This window comes from Candoia aspera, chromosome 14 (assembly GCF_035149785.1).
Source record: "Candoia aspera isolate rCanAsp1 chromosome 14, rCanAsp1.hap2, whole genome shotgun sequence".
NCBI lineage: Eukaryota > Metazoa > Chordata > Lepidosauria > Squamata > Boidae > Candoia > Candoia aspera.
The window spans coordinates 11,558,958-11,578,513 of record NC_086166.1 but is presented as its reverse complement, the minus strand read 5'-3'; the positions used below and the strand labels follow the sequence as shown (position 1 = coordinate 11,578,513).

Here is a 19,556-nt window from a genome sequence, read left to right as displayed (position 1 = left end):
TAGTCGCCCAATATTCTGATTGCTAAGTATTTTGGTTGTATCTGGCCTTAGGGCTGTAAAAAATTTCTGAAATATAAAATAAATATGCTCGTTGCCCAAACTCACTCCACGACAGAGTGGATAGGCTTGTCATACAGTCCCTATTTCAATATGCTTCCGCACAGCATCTGAGAACTCTCTAAATGTTATTCAACTCCACTTCCCATCTTCCCCAGCCAACCTAATAAAGCTTAACGCGAGCCCCTGTTCATGGGCAAACAGAAGGCCCATCTCAGGTCCAGAGCCGAACTACAACTCCCGAAGACACCTCTCCGCTCCCATCTTGCCCCACGCGCCGGCCTCCTAGCCCAGCGTGCCTTGCTCGCCGAGCGTGGAAGTGACAGAACGCGGCGACGTCGTCGTCTTTCTCCTCCTTTCTCTCGTCCCCTCTCCCGCCCCGCCCTCTTTCCTCCCGTCGTGCCTTGCGGCGGCAGGCGACGCCGAGAGGCCGTTAGAGCTGCTCGCGCCCGGGGCTCGCGACGGGCCTTTCCTTCCCCCCCCCCCGCGGTTTCCAAGGAGACGCGAGTCCCTCCGCGGCCGCCTCGCCGCCTTCCCCGCCGGCCGCCATGTCGGCCCAGGCCCAGATGCGAGCGCTGCTCGACCAGCTGATGGGCACGGCCCGGGACGGTGAGTTGGGGCGGGCGAGGCAGGGCCCTGCAGGAAGGAAGGAAGGAAGGAGAGCAAAGAAGGAAGGCCGCGCCTCCGGCCCGGCGTGGACGGTTCCGAGGCGAGGCCTGGACGAGGCCACCCGCCGCCTCCCCTCTTCTCGTCGCCCTTCGCTTCGCGTCGCCCCCCCCCCCGCCGTCTTTGGCCCCCCTGCTCGGCACAGTGAGGTGTTTCCGCCCCTGACAGGGACAGGCCGGCGCTGCTTTCTCTGCGACCCCCCAGCCCCCTCCCCGCAGTAATGCCACCCCAGTAGCAGCGCTGTTACTCTGGGGTTTCCCTGAGGATTAATCCCTGCAGACATTCGGGGCCGGGGAAGGCTGAGAAGGATCAGCGCCCAAGGCCGGGCCTGAGTCGCTCTTCCTTTTTGAAAAGAAAAGAGGAAAAAAAGGCTTTTACTTTGGTTTTGTTTTTTGGCTTTGTTACTTCACAGGTTTCCTGGCTTGAGCCCTTGCATTGGTTCTGCCTGGGGGGAAAAACCCTGCTCGGCATACGATGCGGGCCTTGGGGTTGAGCTGGGGGCACGGCCCCATAAACGGAAGAAATGGGCAAATAGGCTATGGGAGGAAAAAGGAAGGGGTTCCCGGTGGCTGTAGGGGAGCGTAACCTGGAAAGCGGAGCGGCAATACGCTGTTGCTTCCGTGGGTGCTATTAAGTGTGATGGCTAAGCGGAGCTTCCAGACCCAGAGGCAGTGTATACTTGAGTAGGGTGAAAGGTTGGGGAGGAAAGATTAGTGAGGGCTGGGGTGCTGTCCTCATGCTCCCCTGATGTGCCTTCCAAGAGGCAGTTGCTGGCTGTTGTGGAAACCCGGCAGCCAGAAATGGACTTTAGCCTTTGGCAAAGTTCTGGTTTAGTTATACAGGCCGTCTTTAGCAAAAGGAAGCTCTGTACGACAGTGAAACAAAGCCACCTGAAAGGCAAACCAGTCGGGCCAGTTAGTCAGAGGAGCCGCTTGGCCAGCGTAGCGTTGGTCGTAGTAACATGGGTGGCAAAATGGTCTTCAGCGCAGCTTCTGGCGGCAGGTGCTTAAGCAGGATAGACAAGTCCCTGGCACTTGCGTCATCACGTCTTCTTGGTGCCCGAGTCCAGATACCTGCTCAAGCAGGTGGTAGAGTCCTTGATGTAACATCTGATCCCTGGAAACATCTGCTCAGTAATATAAAACACTTGTACAGATGGTATGAGGGGAACAATCAGGCTTTGAAAGTAACATAGGATCTGGTGTATACAGGACATTTATAGGGCTTTCTTGAAAGCATTGGCAGGGAGTACATATTACACTAAATTTTTATAACTTGGACAGTTGAAGCTGCCTATAAAACAAGGCTTTAAACCCCAGATACGTCGGCTGCAGCTCTGCCTGATGAGTTGAAAGCCTGACATTTCTGGTTTTACGTGGTGAGGCTTTTCTTTTGTAGACTCGCCTGTAGACGTAATGCTTCGTGCGTAAAAACACGAAGGTAGGCCTGTTCTGCCTAGAAACAGGACTTCAGCATGTGCCCCGGAAAATTATTTCCCTTGAAAAGCTGTGCATTCCTGAGAAGGTTTGTATCTGCTTCCCTACTCACAATCGGCAACTGAAAGTCTGGCACATTTGCAGAACTCTCCAGATAACCTTTTGCACTTGGTTTCGTAAATGAATAAAGTGCTCGTTCTTACTTTGTGTATTTGAGTTGTTTTTTAATTGCTTCCCATATTTTTATTTCATACAAACTGAACAATTGTGGCCCCTCTATTTTATTTATAAAGGTTCAGTGTATCTTTGCCTGCCTACATCAATCTGCAAGGGAGTTGCAGAAAAGCCTCATGTTCATCGAGCCGTGAGTCACAACCAATTTTTAAAGCTGTTATAACAAAAAAAGTGTTTGCTGCTTTTTTTCACAAGTAACTTTAAAAGTGTAGCTTAGAAAAGAAGGAAAAAGAAAAAAAAAACATTTTCAGTAGACACAACAGGATGCTTGCAAATCCTGATCTATAGTCATACACAGACTAGCTTTTTAAAAACAATTGTCACATACCATTACCACTTTGCCTTTACTTTTTATGTATCATTCCCCTGACTTCCTTACTGCAGGTTTGGGCAAGAAAACTTTTCCTTTAAAACTTTTCAACAGCGGGCATAAAATTCTGCAGCTGAGGTCTTGAAGAATGCAGATGGGTATAGTATGTGTTGGAGCTCGCAGTGTGTATCAACTAACTTTTTTTTTTTTTTTGCTTGTTTTAAGTGGCTCCCAAATGAGGGTGGGGAAGGGGAGGCGTAAGATAATTACCACTTTTTAGTCAAGCATCTTAAAGTTCTGGTGGCCTTTAGAAATTCAATGTGTGTTAATATGTATGAATCAGCAGTACTTAATGAAAAGATTCTTGATTCATAAATGGCTGCCTATTAAAATTTCTGCGTGTGATTCACGGCCTTCAGCTAGTATGGGTTTTGGTTTTCTGAGCCTTTGTTTTCTCCGTAGAAAAGATCTTCTGTGGGCTGGACCCAGGTTGTTTTTTTTACATAAATATCTGACTACGGATCTAATTATGGTCAGCACCATGCTTAGTAAGTGGTGCATGTCAGGTTAAATGCTGTGCCCAGTATGATTTTCAGCTGTGAAAGAAAAAAATCCATAACTTACGCTTTTATGATTTTCTGAGCAGTTCTGGGGTTCGTGAATGATTTTTATCTGCATAATGAGGCAAAATAAAACATACCTTAATTTACCTTGCTTAATCAGCATTTAACAGTTTTTCATATTTATAACCAAAAATGAATTTCAGGAGATGAAACCAGACAAAGGGTGAAGTTTACAGATGAACGGGTCTGCAAGAGCCATCTTCTGGACTGTTGCCCTCATGATATCCTAGCAGGGACGGTAAGTCTTCTTTCTAACGGCACGCGTCCTGGTCACTGTTCTATTTCGCCATTCCTCAACCTGTTCTCTGCGGCTGTATTGGATTGCCACTCCCCAAATTTCCAGTGTGTGGCCAGGGGCCATGTTGGAGAGAAGTATAGGACTCAAGTCTAACATTTCTGGAGGGCACAAAGTTGGAAGAAGTTTGGTTTCGTGCCTGGAATATGCTCTATACAACTGTGGGCATAAACCAAAACAGAAAAAAAGCTATAGGTATTGTGCCATTGTAGGGTTTGATATCTGAGAAATGTGAAAATTTAAATATTTTCAACTTTATTTTTTTAATAGTTTAAAGTACTAAGTTTAAAATGTTTAAGTTACTTATCTTTATTAAATAGGTAATCAGGTGATGTATGACAATAATAAAACACTTTTAAAAAGCAGTAAAAGTATAATGGGGCAATCATGCTTGGGGAAAATATAAAAAAAATATATAATTTGGTGTTGCTGATAGAGGAAGAGGTGTCCTTTTAGGAAGCAGGATCCCATCCCATACCACACAGAGCTCTAAAAGTCAACTCCAACCCAGAAGCAGATATGCAGCCCTTTGTAATATGATGCCATTTGGCTGGGTCACATGAAGCTTCAGGGTCATTTTCAAAAGTGGTTGTATATATATCATCTAGTCACTCAAATTAGATGTCTTAAAATGAGGATACATCCCAGAGGGATTCTATGAAATTATGCTGTATGATCCTGTGTTTTACTTGGAACAACAGTACTCCAGTTTGTGTAAAAGAACCTTTCATAAGTATTGAGATATCCCAATATTACTATTGCTGTATTGCAGTGGAAAATCCAATCTGTATGATTGTCTTGGGAATATGAAACAAGATGAGTAGCTGATCTACCATTATAATTCATTTGCTAATCACCATCGGTTTTATATTTTGCTTGTCGTAGTACACTTGATTTTCAGATGGTATTGTCTCCCACTCCCCTTTTTTTCTTCAATAGCGCATGGACCTTGGGGAGTGTACAAAAATTCATGATTTGGCGCTGAGAGCAGATTACGAGATTGCAAGTAAAGAGAGGGACCTGTTCTTCGAGCTGGATGTAAGTGCTTTACATTTTGATAATAATAAACAGATACGAAATTGGGAAACAGTCAGATATTCTTTCTGTTATGTAAGATTATTGCAGTAGGCGTAATTGCTGTGTGGCCTGTGCAAAATATTTAGCAGGTTCTTGGCTATGCAGATATTCGGCTGTTAGGTTGTGACTTAATGTTATATGCTTTATTGTAATGAGATTAATAAGAAAGGTACTCATTTATGAATAAATCATTCTCGGAAGCTTCAGGGGCTTTTCTGCAGAGTAAAGATGTAGCAAATTGTTCTGTGCTTGTCACAGGCTCCAAATTTTCAGTGTGGCAGAGCTATAACAGGTTAATTTATAGCATATGTGATGGTATGTGTTGATAACCAGAAGCACTTTTCGCTCTGAGTCATTTGTTTGCAGATAGAGCCCTGCTCCACAGAAGAGTGGAGACTACAGGTCATGTAGTACATCCTGCTCCTAAATTCAGCCCTTATCAAATTTCAAATACTGTGATTTAAAACTTGGTTACCCACGTCAACTTTGGAGAGTGTCTGAATCTTCTTTGCTCAGAGGATTCTGACTTACCACTCACATGTTGTCTTAAAACAAACCTTCATGCTTTAAAAGCTAAACTTTCACCTAAGTGTCTTCCCCTTTCCTTTCTTTTGTTGCTTCATTCTATTAATCTTAAACCAATATCACTATGAAGTTGTAATTATATAATGGTGCTGCAACATTGTTAGGCTATTACTTTAGCTATGAAGAAACAGTTTTATAAAGGACATTTCCAGTTCTTCAGGGAAAAACATCTGTTTCCATCTCTTTATTTTTTTTTAAGTCAGATGTCAACAGTCATCAGTGACAAGAAATAAAGGGAAACAGGGCTCTGCATTTCAGAGAAGCGTTATCATATTGGCCTTTGATACTGCCTTCACCCCTTGGTTTTTATCACTGAAATAGAACGTGGAGGAATGGTTTACTAATGTTAGCGCTGTCTGTTTTTATACAATCAGGCAATGGACCACTTGGAATCTTTCATTTCTGAGTGTGACAGAAGAACAGAACTATCTAAAAAACGACTTGCAGAAACTCAGGAGGAGATCAGCGCTGAAGTAGCAGCAAAGGTATTTCTGTTGTGCAGTGACACTCTTTGTAAAATGGGAAGACTCCTGGAGTTCATGGCCTCTCATTGGTTGTTACATGAGTCTTCTGGTGGCTGTCTACGCAGTTGGTAGGCAAAATGCATCTGACTCATCTTAGGGATCCTGCCATTTCATACGCTGCTTCAGTGGCAATCTATACTTAACAGTTGTGCTAAACCATGTGATATAACTAGGAAGTATCATAGATGTTGTGAGCTTTTGAGTTAAGATCTTGAAGCCACCTTGAAATTCTTTTAAAAAGATGAAATATAAACCTAAAAACAAATAAAAAGCATAGCTGCAAGTTCAGTATTTACATTGGGGATAACATTAGTTTATCTAATAGATGGTGTGGAGAATTGCTTGTATGGTGTATTCGTGCTTCACACGCTAAATAAATAAAATTGAGCATGTGTGCTTTTACAGTATATAATAATTGCCTCGCTTACTAGTTACTTTTGTCTCATGGCTTTCTACCAGTGGTAAAATTCATTACAGAGCCAAAGATGCACTTGTTGAACCAGGAGATTAAAAATGAATGTGCTTTCTTTTAAACCTGTTTCATGCCAGAACTTCAAAAAATAATACTCCTTCCACAAGGGCTGCATGGGGACCGCCCCCCCCGACCCCAAAGGATACCTGGATACTGCCCTGAGTCCTTCCAAAGTTGCCATCAGATCAAGCTCTTTAATGTGACAGAAGAGGAAAATTATTAACCCAAATAGGGTGTGATCCTATTAATAGCATTTAGATAATTTAATTGGATTTTTACTCAACTTAAACTAAAAATAGTTTGGTTTAATTTGTTGTCCTTGACTGCCCCTGGCATGGCATTCCAAGTTTAGGAATGGTCCTCATCCCCAAAGAGGTGATATATTCCTCCTTTGATGATAATAATAATAATAATAAAAAAATACATCACTCACTTGCCCAAGAAGCAAAGGAGCTGGGAAATAGGGCTTACTTCCTTGATGATGAAAACCCATCTCCACTCTCCAGGCAGAGAAAGTGCACGAACTCAATGAAGACATTGGCAAGCTCCTGGCTAAAGCTGAACAGTTGGGAGCCGAAGGGAATGTGGATGAATCCCAGAAGATCCTAATGGAAGTTGAGAAAGTCCGTGCAAAGAAGAAAGAAGCAGAGGTTTGTTTTGTTCTTACCTTACTCGGGTTGGATATGCAGAAGTTTGATTTACTGCTTCGTTTAGCCAAAGGATGCCACAGGAAACCAAGGGTATAAGTTGCAAAGAAAAATGTGGGGTTGCCTCTGTCTAAAAATAGAGAAGGAAATTGTAATATTTATCTTCTTTTTGACTAATGCAGCTTACTATTTTCCTGAGATGGGGATTTTTAAAAATATAATGATACTTACATAAAAATAAGTAGTAGTTTTATCATTTACAGAAAATGTGGTAACCAATTAGCAGTTTACCAACCAGAGCCAGTGCATAATAAGATGATTTGTGGCTAGACTAGTGTCACTAGTAGTATTTATGATGTGTTATAATTAGGAAAGGATGCTGCATGAATTATTAAAAAGAATTGCTGGGTAACGATGAGTCATCGACTAAGGTGGAGAGAAGGAAGACAGGGAAAAGGGAGCTATGGTAGTTTTAATTCTGCGCCGTTCCTTATCTTCTGCAGGAGGAATACCGCAACTCCATGCCTGCATCCAGTTTCCAGCAACAGAAGCTGCGTGTCTGCGAGGTCTGTTCCGCATACCTCGGTCTCCACGACAACGATCGTCGTCTTGCTGATCATTTTGGAGGCAAACTGCATTTGGGCTTCATTCAGATCCGTGAGAAGCTGGACCAGTTGCGGGTAAGGGCTGTGGTTACTCAGGGTGAAGTACTGTTTTGCTTGAGGAGAGCCTTGAAGTCAGCCTGGACAGTTTTAATTCCAACAGTTGGAGATGTTTTGTGCTGTGGCTTCAGAGCACACAATATTGGTCTAGGTGAATCTGTATTTGGGCTTTCTCTTGCTCTTTAAAACTTACAGCGGGTGAATAGCCTATATCAGAAGGTTCTATCAAGAAGGGATAGTTTTATATACACGTGACTAAGTTCATGTGTGTGTACTATTGTATGTGTGAACTGACCTCACGGAGGTGATGGGAGATGTCTGTGCAGTTGCATGGTTGTTATCAAGTAAATAGGCCTGTGTGAGTCAGGCCTGTTTAGTAGAGTTAGGCCAGGGGCCACTGGCTCTTTGACCACCCTATTTAAATGGTTGCCTTTGGCCAGTGGGTACATCCATAGGTTGAAACTAAAAACTTGTCATTACCAACAGGCAAGTCTATTACTCTTTTAAATAAACATTTCTGATACTTCTCATCTTGAGGGGTAACTTAAGGTACTGTATGGGAGACCAACACTTTTTTCAGCCAATAAACATGTAAAAGCAATGTGTGGCTGAGGTTTCTGTCGCTGCTTTGCCTCCAGTTTTGAATTTTGTCAACATGAATATGAGAAGCACCATGTTCTTTCATTGTGAAGAAATCAAAGACTACCGCAGGTGACATTAATGTTGGGAGCAGAGTGCTGGGCTCAAAAGGGAGATTCTGATCTTGTTCTGTTACTTTGTTTTGTTTTGTTTTGCTTTGCTTTGCTTTTTTGTGGCTTTCCTCAAAAACTCAGAGTTTCTCATATGATCATTTTCTTCCAGCTTGGGTATTTGGTACTTTTGCAAATTATGCTCATGTGGGAGCTGTTTTCTTCCCCATTAGCTTCTGCCTTGATATTAGCATGTTGCCTGTTTCACATTAACTCCCTAATAATTTGCTTATCAGTTGTTGGGTAAAGATGTTAGTCCTGAAGCTGTTGGTGGGAACATTGACCGTGCTTTTTGAGATTTGCGGACCCAGTATGTCAGGAATACATCAGGATAGACTAACGTACCAATGTACTGAGCTAATGATAATGTACTCAGATGACGATCTTAAGTGGATTCTACATATTAACTACTCAATGCCACTTTTAAGTAGCTGAGGTTTCCCGCCCCCCAATCTGCTTCCTTTAGCTGCTGCTTTGAAGTTTAGTATGTGGCTATCAGGTGCGTGTCCCTTACTATAGAGGCACATTCCTATTAGGATGACATCACCAGACGTCCCTGGACGCCTCTTCCTCAATTAACTGCTGGAATCCTTTTGATGTGGAGCACAACTACATCGGATCACATTTCTTGTCTTGCTCTAGAAAACCGTAGCTGAAAAACAGGAGAAGAGAAATCAGGACCGGTTGAGAAGGAGGGAAGAAAGAGAGCGAGAAGAACGTGTGGGACAACGGTGAGGGATTGTGTGACGGTGGTGGTGTGCACGTTGCTTCCTGACCCAGTGGCCTAAGAGGTCTTCTGCTGCTGTGTGAAGGTCTCAGAAAGAGGTGGCACAGAAGAAGTTGGGCTAAATTTGTTCCCAGGCAGCACACGCCCATGTTGGTGCCCTTGTCCTCTGAAAGCAGCAGAATTTAGGAAGTGGGAGGAGGAATGTGAAAGTTCAAGCAGATGCCAGAAGTATAATAACAGGACTGCTTGATAGAAGATGAAAAGTATTGATTAAACATCTGTCTCTCTGCCGTTTAGAATTATTTCATAATCATTTGTGAAGTTCATTCTCAGCCTTTTTAGTGTGTTATTTTCTGGGGTCTTAAAAATGTGCAGCACATTTTAGAGCAAAGAATCCTGTTTAACCAGAACGTGTGCGTAACTGCGTGCATACTGTCCCCAGTCCCTTCTCTGAAATAAATGCTGTTCCTTTTTTCTAGATCTGGATCAAGAAATAGAGATCGCAGAAGGTAAGAGAGGCTTTATGTGTGTGAATGAAGGTGCGTGTGTATATACATTGAGGTGATGGTCCTTCATTGGAGACAAGCTCATGGATAGCTTTTTGCAACTCTCCACTTGTTGGCTTTCTCCCAACACAAAAGCAGAAAAGTCCCCCAATCAGTTCTAGTGTCTTACTGTTTCTGCCTGTTGTAGGATTCACCTGCTGAGTTGCCATTGAATCGAACTGCTCCAGGTTGGCATCCTTGGAGCTCCCCTCTTTTATACTCTGATGGCTTTTTGATATATTTGAGTTGCTCAACTGCTTGGTGATCTCATTCAGCACTCTGGAACAGAAATCCTCTACAGACTTCAGGACACACACATACACACCCCACCCCACCCCACCCTGTGTACTATACCTGCTGAACTGTATTGGTTTATATGACCAAGGACTATTAAATATATGGGAGCTTAGCATATCAGTAGTTCTTAACTAAGAACCTGAATTAATTTTTTTCTGGTCTAACCCACCCACAGGCAACTGAAAGGCCACATGAGGCCTGTAGTGCACTCTCCCAAAAAAAGCTGGGTAGCCTCACCTTTAGAGAAAGGGAAATTCAGTTCCAGAAGCCGGTCACTCCATCATTTAGAATTCTGCACGGATCCACTGCAGGTGCTGTCACGCTGGCACAACGTTCTCCTTTGAGCAGAGGCGAAGAGCGAAAATTACTTTTAGCTGGCACTTCTTTTCCGTGTGCTGTAGCTGTTGGGAAGAGAAAGTGCCTTCTCCACAGAGACTCTCTCTAAAACACAACTGGTTCATCTTTCTTAAACGGGAGATGGGCTTTTTGTGTGAAAACAGTGGATATACGTCTTGTGCAAAAGAAAGTAAAAGACATATTTCATGTGATTCAATGGAAGCTGGAAAAACATTACCTTCCTATTCTGCACGGTTGTAAAATGTCTGAAGGGATGTCTGCAAGCCATTGGAATACCATTTTGTGCAACATTTTAGTTGTAACCTTAGTCTTTGGGCATAAAATATGTATGCCCAGAGTCGCCTCTGGTGAGATGGGCAGCTATATAAATTGGATTAATTAATTAATATGCGCTCATATGTATGTTCCAATGATTTTCTTGTGTAAGGCTCCGTAGCTCACATGTGCAGAGTCATTCAGAGAAGTACTATAAGGCAGGGCTGGAAGGGCGTGGGGTAAAGACTAAGCCCTTCTGTCATTGATTTATTAATGAAAATTAATAAAGGCCAACATTCTCCTGTGTAAAGAGGCCATTCGTTCATTCCTTCATTATTTAATTGGACCCAGTGGCAATTGTGTAAATTGCTGAATGCCCTTGAAAACAGGAGAGAATAAAAATCTGGTTTTGCTTGAGCTTCAAGTACTGATCCTTAAGGATGGTCTTTTCATCCACATAAAGGCATGCTTATCTTAGTACTTGGAGAGTTGTAAGACAGCAGTTGATTAGTACAACGTTGGCATAGTTGTTTGTGGGATAAAATACCGACTCTTGTCGTCTCCCCCTAGAGGAAAAGTCAGGCATAAATAATACATGTATATGAAAAGGAATTTCCTTTCAAAGGGAACAGTGAGGAAATCCAGCGACTCTTAGTGCAAAATCTTCTGCGTCACCGGACTGAATTTCATGCAATTCCCCTGCTGCAGATCGCGGTCTCGAGAGCGGAGGCGGCGACATTCCCGATCCCTTTCCCGCGAGAAGCGAAAATCCCGCTCGAAGTCTCGGGAGCGAGAGAGGCACCGGCGCCACCGCAGCCGTTCCCAGAGCCACAGTCGGGGCCACCGCCGTGGGTCCAGAGACAGGAGCTCCAAGCATAAGTACGGCCCGCATGTCTCACCTCTGCCTTGGGGGAAGGTTTAGCAGAGGAACCTCATTAATTTCAAACCACAGAGACGTAAACTGAAAGACAACAGGATGCATTTAGAAATTGTGGTGCCAGATCTCGAGGCCGTCAATGGGTTGGGTCAAAAAGCATGCTTGTAATGATGCAAAGAAGCAGGGAAGGCACACCTCTTTTCTCCTACGGTAAACTTTGAATGTAATATGCAGGGATCTCATCCACTTTAAAGACCACAAGTTCCAGCAGCCATTTTGAACTCATACCTTTTACTGCACACTAGAGCTGCAAATCCTGTTTTCCACAGTGTGAGAGAAGTCTTCCCTGCTTCTTTGAAACACTTGTTTCTCTGCCTAAAGGCGTGTTCCTTACTTAGCAGTTGGCATATTGCTGTCAGTAAGATATTTGTTAGCGTTTCTGAAAATGTACGGATAGGCACGAACATTGATGCGCAAGGGTGGCCCAAACCACTAGTGCTGGTGTGTTACGTAGACAGTCATTACTAATTTGACACCATGGTTTCATTCCTATTTAGAGAGAAAAAAAGAGAGAGATCCTCACATTATTATTGGGGATGTTGTTGGCACGGATTTAGTTTCTAGTTTGTAGGTGGTAGTTCCATTTAAAACTTATCATTCTATCCCATAAAGAAGGAAAAGCTTAACAGAAGTAATTGATTCCCTGCATACAAGTTTCTTAACCAAACCCCTTTGAAAATCCCTGTTCCCTAAAATCACTGGATTTATAACATCACCCATTAGATGAGTGAGTGAGAAATGAAGAGTATTTATCCCTTTTCTCTGCACAGAAAGGAGGATTGAAAAACAGGATTATTAAAAATGTGTGGAAAGTGTTAACTCATGGTCGAGATACTAAATTCATTTTTTAAATCTGTCTTAAACATGAACAATAAAGAAAAGAAGTTTGGACAATTAGGAAATGAGGAAGACCCTGTAATTACTATTACTAAAGAGCAGGTAAGGGAAGACTTCAGAAAACTCAAATGTACTGTAGCTCATAAAGTGCTCCCCAGGGGGAAGAATTGCATGGAGGATATTTTCTGGAAAAATGGGGAATGCCAGAAGCCTGGAAAGAAAATAAAAGATTGTAAAATTTCCTGTTCCTTTTAAAGAGTAATCTGTTGCAATTTCTTAAAATTTCAGCATCTCCTGAAGAAACAGTATCTGGCAGGTGCAGAAGTTTATATAAGAGGTGGTGCTGGATAAAGGAATTAACATATTTATGGATGTGGAACTCTTCCCATCTTTTTATTTCTTTTGTAATAGAGATTTAAGTCGGTATTACATTCCAGAATTATGAAAGCGTCGTTCAAGGACTGGATTTGTTGGAGGGAGGGACACCCTTGTTTTAATTTCAAACAGCAAGGTTATTCCTGAGTCTAAAGGACCCCTCCTCAGGTAAAGGTTTTGGTGCACTCCTTCTGGAACACAATGCCTAAATTTTCAACTCGGGTCCATAGCAGCTTGGAATAGTTAAAAACAAATAATAATTCTGCAATCCTTTAGATTCCCTTCGTATGCTAGCTAGAAAGGATGGGATGTATCATAATGCATTTGGAGGCCCATCCTGCTGGAGAAGACTATTTGATGGTATCAAATTAAGAGTATTGCCCTGTAGTTGCAAAAGTAACAATTTCAATTAGTTCCATGGCTTGTGTCCTGGCATCTTTTAGCAGTTGAAAGATGGCACATTCTGATAAACCAGGGTTGAGAGAAAATGGAGATGGCTCACTTGAGTGAGGACCCAAGATTAGTGGAATTACCCAAGTTTATCACCAGCGTCCCATTTTATAGACTGAAACTGAAGCAGTCAGGCTGGTGTTGAAGGTTGCCAGTGCTAGTTTTAGCAAGTCATGTATGTTGGAGAAGGAATCTTCTCAGCCTTAGGAATTCCTGACTCTCTTTTCCTGTTTTTTTCTTCCTCTGTTTGAGCACTAACATCATTGTTTGTGCTTTTCTCTGGGTGGCGGTATGGATTGGACCCAGAAGGAGAGGGCAAGTGAATTTATTATTGTAAGGGGAGAGAGGTTGGGCCATTCATAAAACTGTCTTGCCTAAAGATTCCTTGACACCTGGTGGCAATAATGTCCTTGGCCAAGTCATCCTTGGAGAGCTCCTTTGGTAAGCTGGGTTTTAGGGTCAGCGGGGAAGCTTCTAACACTAGAGTGTAGCACTGGTTCCTGCGAAGAACAGTTGAAGGAGAACAGTATCTAGGTTCGGGTTGAATTGCAGAGTGGAAATGAAATTTAAAAATGTGTGTAGCAGATAACAAATTGTAATATGGTCAGATACTGACCAGAGAAGTTAAAGAGTGGGTGATCATTTTGTAGAATATCATAAAATACCTGTGTTTGATGCGATGCAGAGTAGGGAAAAAAAAACCCTCCTTGGTGTTGATATCACTATCAAAGCTTAGGATACGAATGGATAAAAACGTCTCAGTAGTCAGTGGGGCAAATTTATTAACTGTCAAATCTCACTTGGGGAAGGGTTATGGTGCTCCATTCTGTTCACATTCCAAGGCTTTTTTCGTGTCTTGAGATTGCCAATCACCAGTTTTTATTTACTGGACATGAATATTGCCTTGGTAAAAGTAGCCATGCCTCCTTTTCAGTGAATGTTTCAAGGAATTTGCTTTTTCCTCCTGAGATAGGGCAGTCCATCCATTGCTATGAAGTTGGAGGAGTGGGTTTAATTTATATTCCAGGGACTCAGGGCCAACGCCCTCTGAATGGCGTTCTTGTCTAGGAGAGTTCCAGTGTTTAAGGGTTCGTGTCCTCTTAAAACTTGACTTTGAAGCACTCTGTTGATGCACAAAAATCAGTGGGCGATATGTGGAGAACACGAATTCCCTTTTGGGGAGTTCTGCCATGGTTCGCCTGGTCTTTCGCGCTGCTCTGCTCTTCCCTTGGGGTCAACGTACTATGTTCCAAATAAAAACAGCCTTTGAATTCTTACCCCTGAGACCAACTTTAGATGCCTGCCCGTCCAGAAGAGCGGTGTGTTTTTTTTCCCCCCTAACTAGCCAGGGCCAGGAAGGAGAATTGCCAGAGAAGTCTTCGGTTCCTTCTCCCGGCCACCTTTGTGTCTGTGTGGCTTGCACTTGTGGATCCTCAGTAACGTCGCTTCCTTTGTGCTTCAGATCCTCTAGGGATCGGTCTTCAAGAGAGAGATCGCGGGACCGGGAGAAGAAAGAGAAAAGTTCCTCCGAAAGACGGCACGAGAGCACCAACGGCAAGTCCCGCTCAAAGCGGTCGGAGGAGAGGGAAGCCGGCGAGATCTGAACTCCTGCAGGACCCTCTTCTTGTACTGTAAATAGTCTCGAGAAGCATTCTACACGGCCCAAGTCTCCCATTCGTATTCACTGAATACAGCGCGTCTTTTGTAGTTCTGAATTTCTATTGTTTCTGCAGCTAGCGATGGCAGTTCCCTGCCACTGATGGAAACTTTGTTTTTATTAAGCATAAACAGGCCCAGCAGCCAGCGATCCACCCACCCAGATTAACACCTGAAACGGAATGCGGCTGCTGGAAAGCGATCCTCTGAGAGGGATTGTGATCTGCTTTGAAAAGGTATCCTCGCCTGCTCACTTTGAAGCATCACTTGCATTTCTGTCGCAGCGTTAAGTTGACACCCCACCTAAAGAGATGGTGGTGCTTTTCCCCCCACTCTTCTAAACACTGCAGATTCATTTAGGGATTCCAGTACTCTACTTCAAACATTCAACTCTGTGTAGGCAAGCCAGCAGTTCAATTTACATGCACCCTTGCTGTAATTTTGGGGCAACTGCTACAACTGGATATGGTTTGGTTTAGGGGTAATTGTATTTGTAGTCTGGTGAAGTTAACGCAGCCTTCTAATTTAAATGAACGATAATTGGATTGTTTTGCCCAGTGCCCTGCCCTTCAGTGTAGTTTTTCACAGCTTGCCTGTTTTTCAGCCCATTCACTTCCTGAATTTTGCTTTCCTGTCCCAATTTGTCAGTTACAAGTAGACATAAATATTTATTGCCCGATGGAGAGGTCTTAGCTTAGGCTTTGGCTGCAGAATCTCAGACACTTCGGAGTAATCCCAAACAGGTCTTAAGAGGCGCTGTGTTGAGAGGTGCCCTTGCCTGGCAGGTGATACCAAGAAACGTATTCATTTGCTGCACTTGGAAGCTGTACTTGCAGCAGTGAACTAAGCATTGGTTGGAAGAAATCAGTGAGATAAAAGAGCATAATCTACTGTTGCTAGGATCACCTTAAGACTTAACAGCAGCTGAATTCTGACAAATGACCATTGAAGGCAGATAAAAGTTAACACAGTTCCCACACGTCCAGTGAACTGGAAATGTTTGTGCCTCTTCTGCATTCCTTCCCCCCCCCCTTTGGCTTCATCTACAGAAGTGCAGATTGACAGAATTATACTAACCTTAATGCACATTTAGAGTTTCTTTTCTTTCCTATTTTTCTTTTGCTGTCACTGCTCCTTTTCCTGGTAGAGCAATGCGGGCACGTATCTTGTTTGTGTGAGGTGTTGAGTGGATAGAAGAAGCCACAAGCAGGTGCATTTACTGTGGGGAGATGGCCCCACCTCTGATTCAGGCTTCCAGAGTCACAGAGAGATTCCATTGGGTCAGATCATTCCTGGGAATCTCACATCTGAAATGCACCCCCCCCCCACCTCAGGAAGGTTGATGGGTCCAGTAAAAGAACCTGGCAAGGCAAATCACGTTAAATGTGCAGAGCGTTAGGAATCCATCCCTCAGTGAGGATTTTTATGTTTGGTATTTGCAGTTGGGCAGTTTGATCCGTAACAGCACTTCCCCGCCCCACCCCCCACGTCTTTTGAGGAGTTATGGTCTAAGTAACAAAGATGTAAGTAAAGTGCTGTTGTCCTGCCAGTCTGAATTCACATTAAAAGCTTATCTTTGTGGCTTGGAGTGGTCAGTGCTCTATTTCAGGGTCATATTGATGTTTAAAGCATCTTGGAAAACCAGGTCCTAACTAGCCTAGCCTAGAGTACGAGGATTAGAAATATACTGAAGCTCGCTATGGGCAATATGATGAGAACCTGTAGCCCATAAGATCCTGCCTTTGTATTACACATTCCTGAATTGTAAACACTTGGTACAATGCTGGGTCAGTATTTCTACAGTGCTATAACAAGACCGAGCCATCACCACTGGCTGGCTGGCTGCATCACCACAGAGAAGGGCTTCTGTTAACATCTGTATAAAAGAGAGTTTTAAGAGTTGGAAGTAGGTTTGAAGGCAGAAAGTTTCCACCTCTGCTGAAAAGTGTAAGAATTCCAGTCATCTGGTACCTGCATAAGCACACAACACAGAGGCCGTATTTGCTTTTTGTTAGTGGGATGAACTAATCATTCAACTTCAGTGAGATTGGGAGGCAACCAGGCATGTTAGCTTCCATTGAATTCTGCTTGAAGAGGAGTGCCTCCTTTTGTTTGTACTGTTGCTCATCATGGGGATCACCCCAGTCTGCTCATCCTTGCTTGTAGTTCTTCATAGCCTGGGCTTTGCCCCAGTAGTTTCCTCATTCAGCCGTACCATTTACTCACCGTCAGACTCCTGCAAATAGCCAGTGCTCTGAATTGATTCAGGCGGACTCAGAGCACACTGATTCATCTTGATTTAGGTGACTGATTGTTTCGTCCAAATCAGATTGGGGCTGATTTGGACATCCAAATAAAAATAGAATCAGTTTTTGAAATCATTTCACTTGATGGAATCAGACTGATTTTTCTAATGAGCTCAATTTTTTGTCTGGACTTCATTTGCACCCCCCTGTTATTACACATTAGATTGATGGCTAAGGGCACCAATCCCCTAAAATTACCAAATAAGTTCACATGGAAGTAGAATCTGAATACTTCCCGGCTTTTACTTTGTATTTTAAACCGATGAGTATTTAACTGTTACCGCGAAGTTCCAGAAACAGCGTTGTGCAACATTGCCTTTAAAAACGGAGGTAGTGTGATACAAATGGTGTACATGTATTTACAAAATGAATTCCTAAAATTCATAGAATTCGAAAGAGGCATTTAAGCCATCAAGTGTAATCTTCTTGTTTAGTGCAAGAATCTGTGTTAAACATTCCTGACAGGTTTGTTTTATTTTTTGGTCTAGTCTCTGCTAGGACACCTCCAGTGAAGGGGAACCAACCCTTGCTTTGGAGGTTGGCTCATTACTGGTCTAAGCCCCGCTCTTCACAGAGGTGATGCAGAAATGTGGCTCTGGCTGTTACGAAATCCCTTGTATTTGTTGATAACATTATTCAGGGTTGTTTTTGGTTGGCTTATATTTTCACTGTTTCACTCATAACCATTTTCTTTGTTGGAAGCTGTGGAGAGAAAGAAAAAAAAATAGCTGTATCTTTTTGAAAATGATAATTAAGGTATAGGTGGGGTTCAAGTGGTAATTAACATTTCTAAAGGCCTTGAAGGATTGTGGATGAATACCTTTTCTTTTTTAAAATCATATATATTGCATTCCAGCATTGAGGATTTGCAGTTGGGTAAGCAGCACAAGCTCTAGAGCCCAAAGGGGTTTGTAATCTTTAAGTTCAACTTTTCTGTTTACACTCAGCTAGTGTGCATTTTTATTCAGATTCTGGCCAACCACGTATAGCAAATAGCTGTCTGTAAGGGAAGATAGATAGCTGGAGGTGGGTTGGTTGGGTTTTCGGTCTCTCAACTGAATTGGTTCATGTGTTGCCCACTCTCTGCTATGTAACCGATTCCCTAACGAGTCTGAAGAGTGATTAAAAACTTGTTGGGACTGCCTGGATGATTTCTCCATTCATGCTACCTCTGCTTTGTTGGATATTAACTCACACTGGTAGGACTGCTCTCCTGCCCGTGAAGCCGCTGTCCTTCTCTTCTGGGGCAGGACGTGGGTCTCCTAGAATTCTGTCCTCATCAAGAAGGGGCCACTCAATGAATAGAAGGAACTTCTGTGGCTGCCTTGTACAGGATGAGTCACGTTCCTGCTGAGTATCGACGCGAGAGACCCTGGGAGCCCAAGTGGTGTGTGAGCCTAACATAAAAGGAAGCCTCCCACCGGACGAAATGGGATCAGAAGTCCTTTCAGCTTGTACTTGGGAGATCTCCTGTCCAGGCATTCTTGAAACTCTGGGTTGACCAAGGTGGTCAGCACAATTGCATGTCTAAGTCCAGGGGACAGATGGGGAAGTAGGTGGGGTGGGGACTAGAATTAATCTAAGAAATGTTAGACATAATCAGTTCAAGCAATTTAAAAGCCCACTTGAGTTCTTAATCTCCGTCCCTTCCAGCCGATTAATGCCCAGCTGGAGCAGGTGGGATTTCCCGCAGTGGAATCTAGCGTGCTCCTTGGCCTTGTTGGCTGGGGATGGTGAGAACAGTTCAGCCCCTCTCGAGAGCACCAGCCTGGTTTGTCAGTGACTGGCAGCAACAAAAACAGGTCTTTGCTGCTCCAGCAGGTGGCATTAAAGCCTCTGCCTAACATGTACCAGGCGCAAAGTGGCAAAGCAGTCTTAATTTTTCCTGTCATAGCTCTGTCCTTTTATGACCTCCTGTGTCTTACTGCATAACAAACGCATTAGATTTTTAAGGTGCTAATGGGGTAGATGGGCCCAGATTTTGAGACGGGTAACATGCCACCTTCAACTGTGGTTTGCTTCTCAGTAATTTATTGGATAGACCATAGTGGGCCAGAGTCAACCTGACAGGCCAAGGCAAAACGCGTTGCAGCTTACTGCGGTGAGGATCAAATGTCAAATTACATTTCTAGCCAGCGGCTGAAACTTGCAGGACTGAATTTATGCATGGCCTTGTCCCTGTAGTCACCAGGAGTCAAGGCTGACTCAAAGGCACCAGCTAGGAAAAGAACTGTGACCTTAATTGGCTGAATTAGGATCTGTCTGTTTCTTCAGAAGAAAGGGTTGGGGGGGAAGCTACTTTACAGTTCTGAACAGTTCTTACTTGGACAGGTGTATTTTATGGAATTGCTACATTTATAATCTCAGCTTTCAGTACAAATAAGTGTTCAGGGTGGTTTATGAAGCAACAGATGGTCAAGTAAAAATGAAAGATGTATAAGCCACGAACTTAAAAACTGGAGCAGCTAAAAAGCGAT

The 19,556-nt window shown here is 43.3% G+C and overlaps 1 protein-coding gene across 4 annotated transcripts; it reads left to right on the top strand.

Annotated features, from left to right (window-relative positions):
- The first annotated feature begins 468 nt into the window (after positions 1 to 468).
- On the top strand, positions 469 to 18,223 carry LUC7L (LUC7 like). 4 transcript variants are annotated; one of them, XM_063314756.1, is made up of 11 exons: positions 469 to 666; positions 2,453 to 2,523; positions 3,470 to 3,564; positions 4,561 to 4,659; positions 5,658 to 5,768; positions 6,786 to 6,929; positions 7,430 to 7,606; positions 8,980 to 9,068; positions 9,544 to 9,573; positions 11,227 to 11,397; positions 14,580 to 18,223. In XM_063314756.1, the coding sequence occupies exons 4-11, from the start codon at positions 4,564 to 4,566 to the stop codon at positions 14,719 to 14,721; spliced, it is 960 nt and encodes a 319-aa protein (XP_063170826.1). In that variant the 5' UTR covers positions 469 to 666; positions 2,453 to 2,523; positions 3,470 to 3,564; positions 4,561 to 4,563; the 3' UTR covers positions 14,722 to 18,223. The 4 variants fall into 4 exon arrangements, with proteins under 4 accessions (XP_063170826.1, XP_063170824.1, XP_063170822.1 ...); XM_063314754.1 differs by lacking the exon at positions 2,453 to 2,523 and adding an exon at positions 12,333 to 12,394 and having other exon boundaries at positions 506 to 666; positions 14,580 to 14,770; XM_063314755.1 differs by lacking the exon at positions 469 to 666 and adding an exon at positions 2,778 to 2,866 and having other exon boundaries at positions 1,453 to 2,523.
- Positions 18,224 to 19,556: the final 1,333 nt, after the last annotated feature.

Coding starts and splice junctions, on each gene's coding strand:
- LUC7L (XM_063314752.1), top strand. CDS start 606: ATGTCGGCCCAGGCCCAGATGCGAGCGCTGCTCGACCAGCTGATGGGC. Junction 4,660..5,657: donor ACCTGTTCTTCGAGCTGGAT/GTAAGTGCTTTA, acceptor TTATACAATCAG/GCAATGGACCACTTGGAATC. Junction 5,769..6,785: donor GCGCTGAAGTAGCAGCAAAG/GTATTTCTGTTG, acceptor TCCACTCTCCAG/GCAGAGAAAGTGCACGAACT.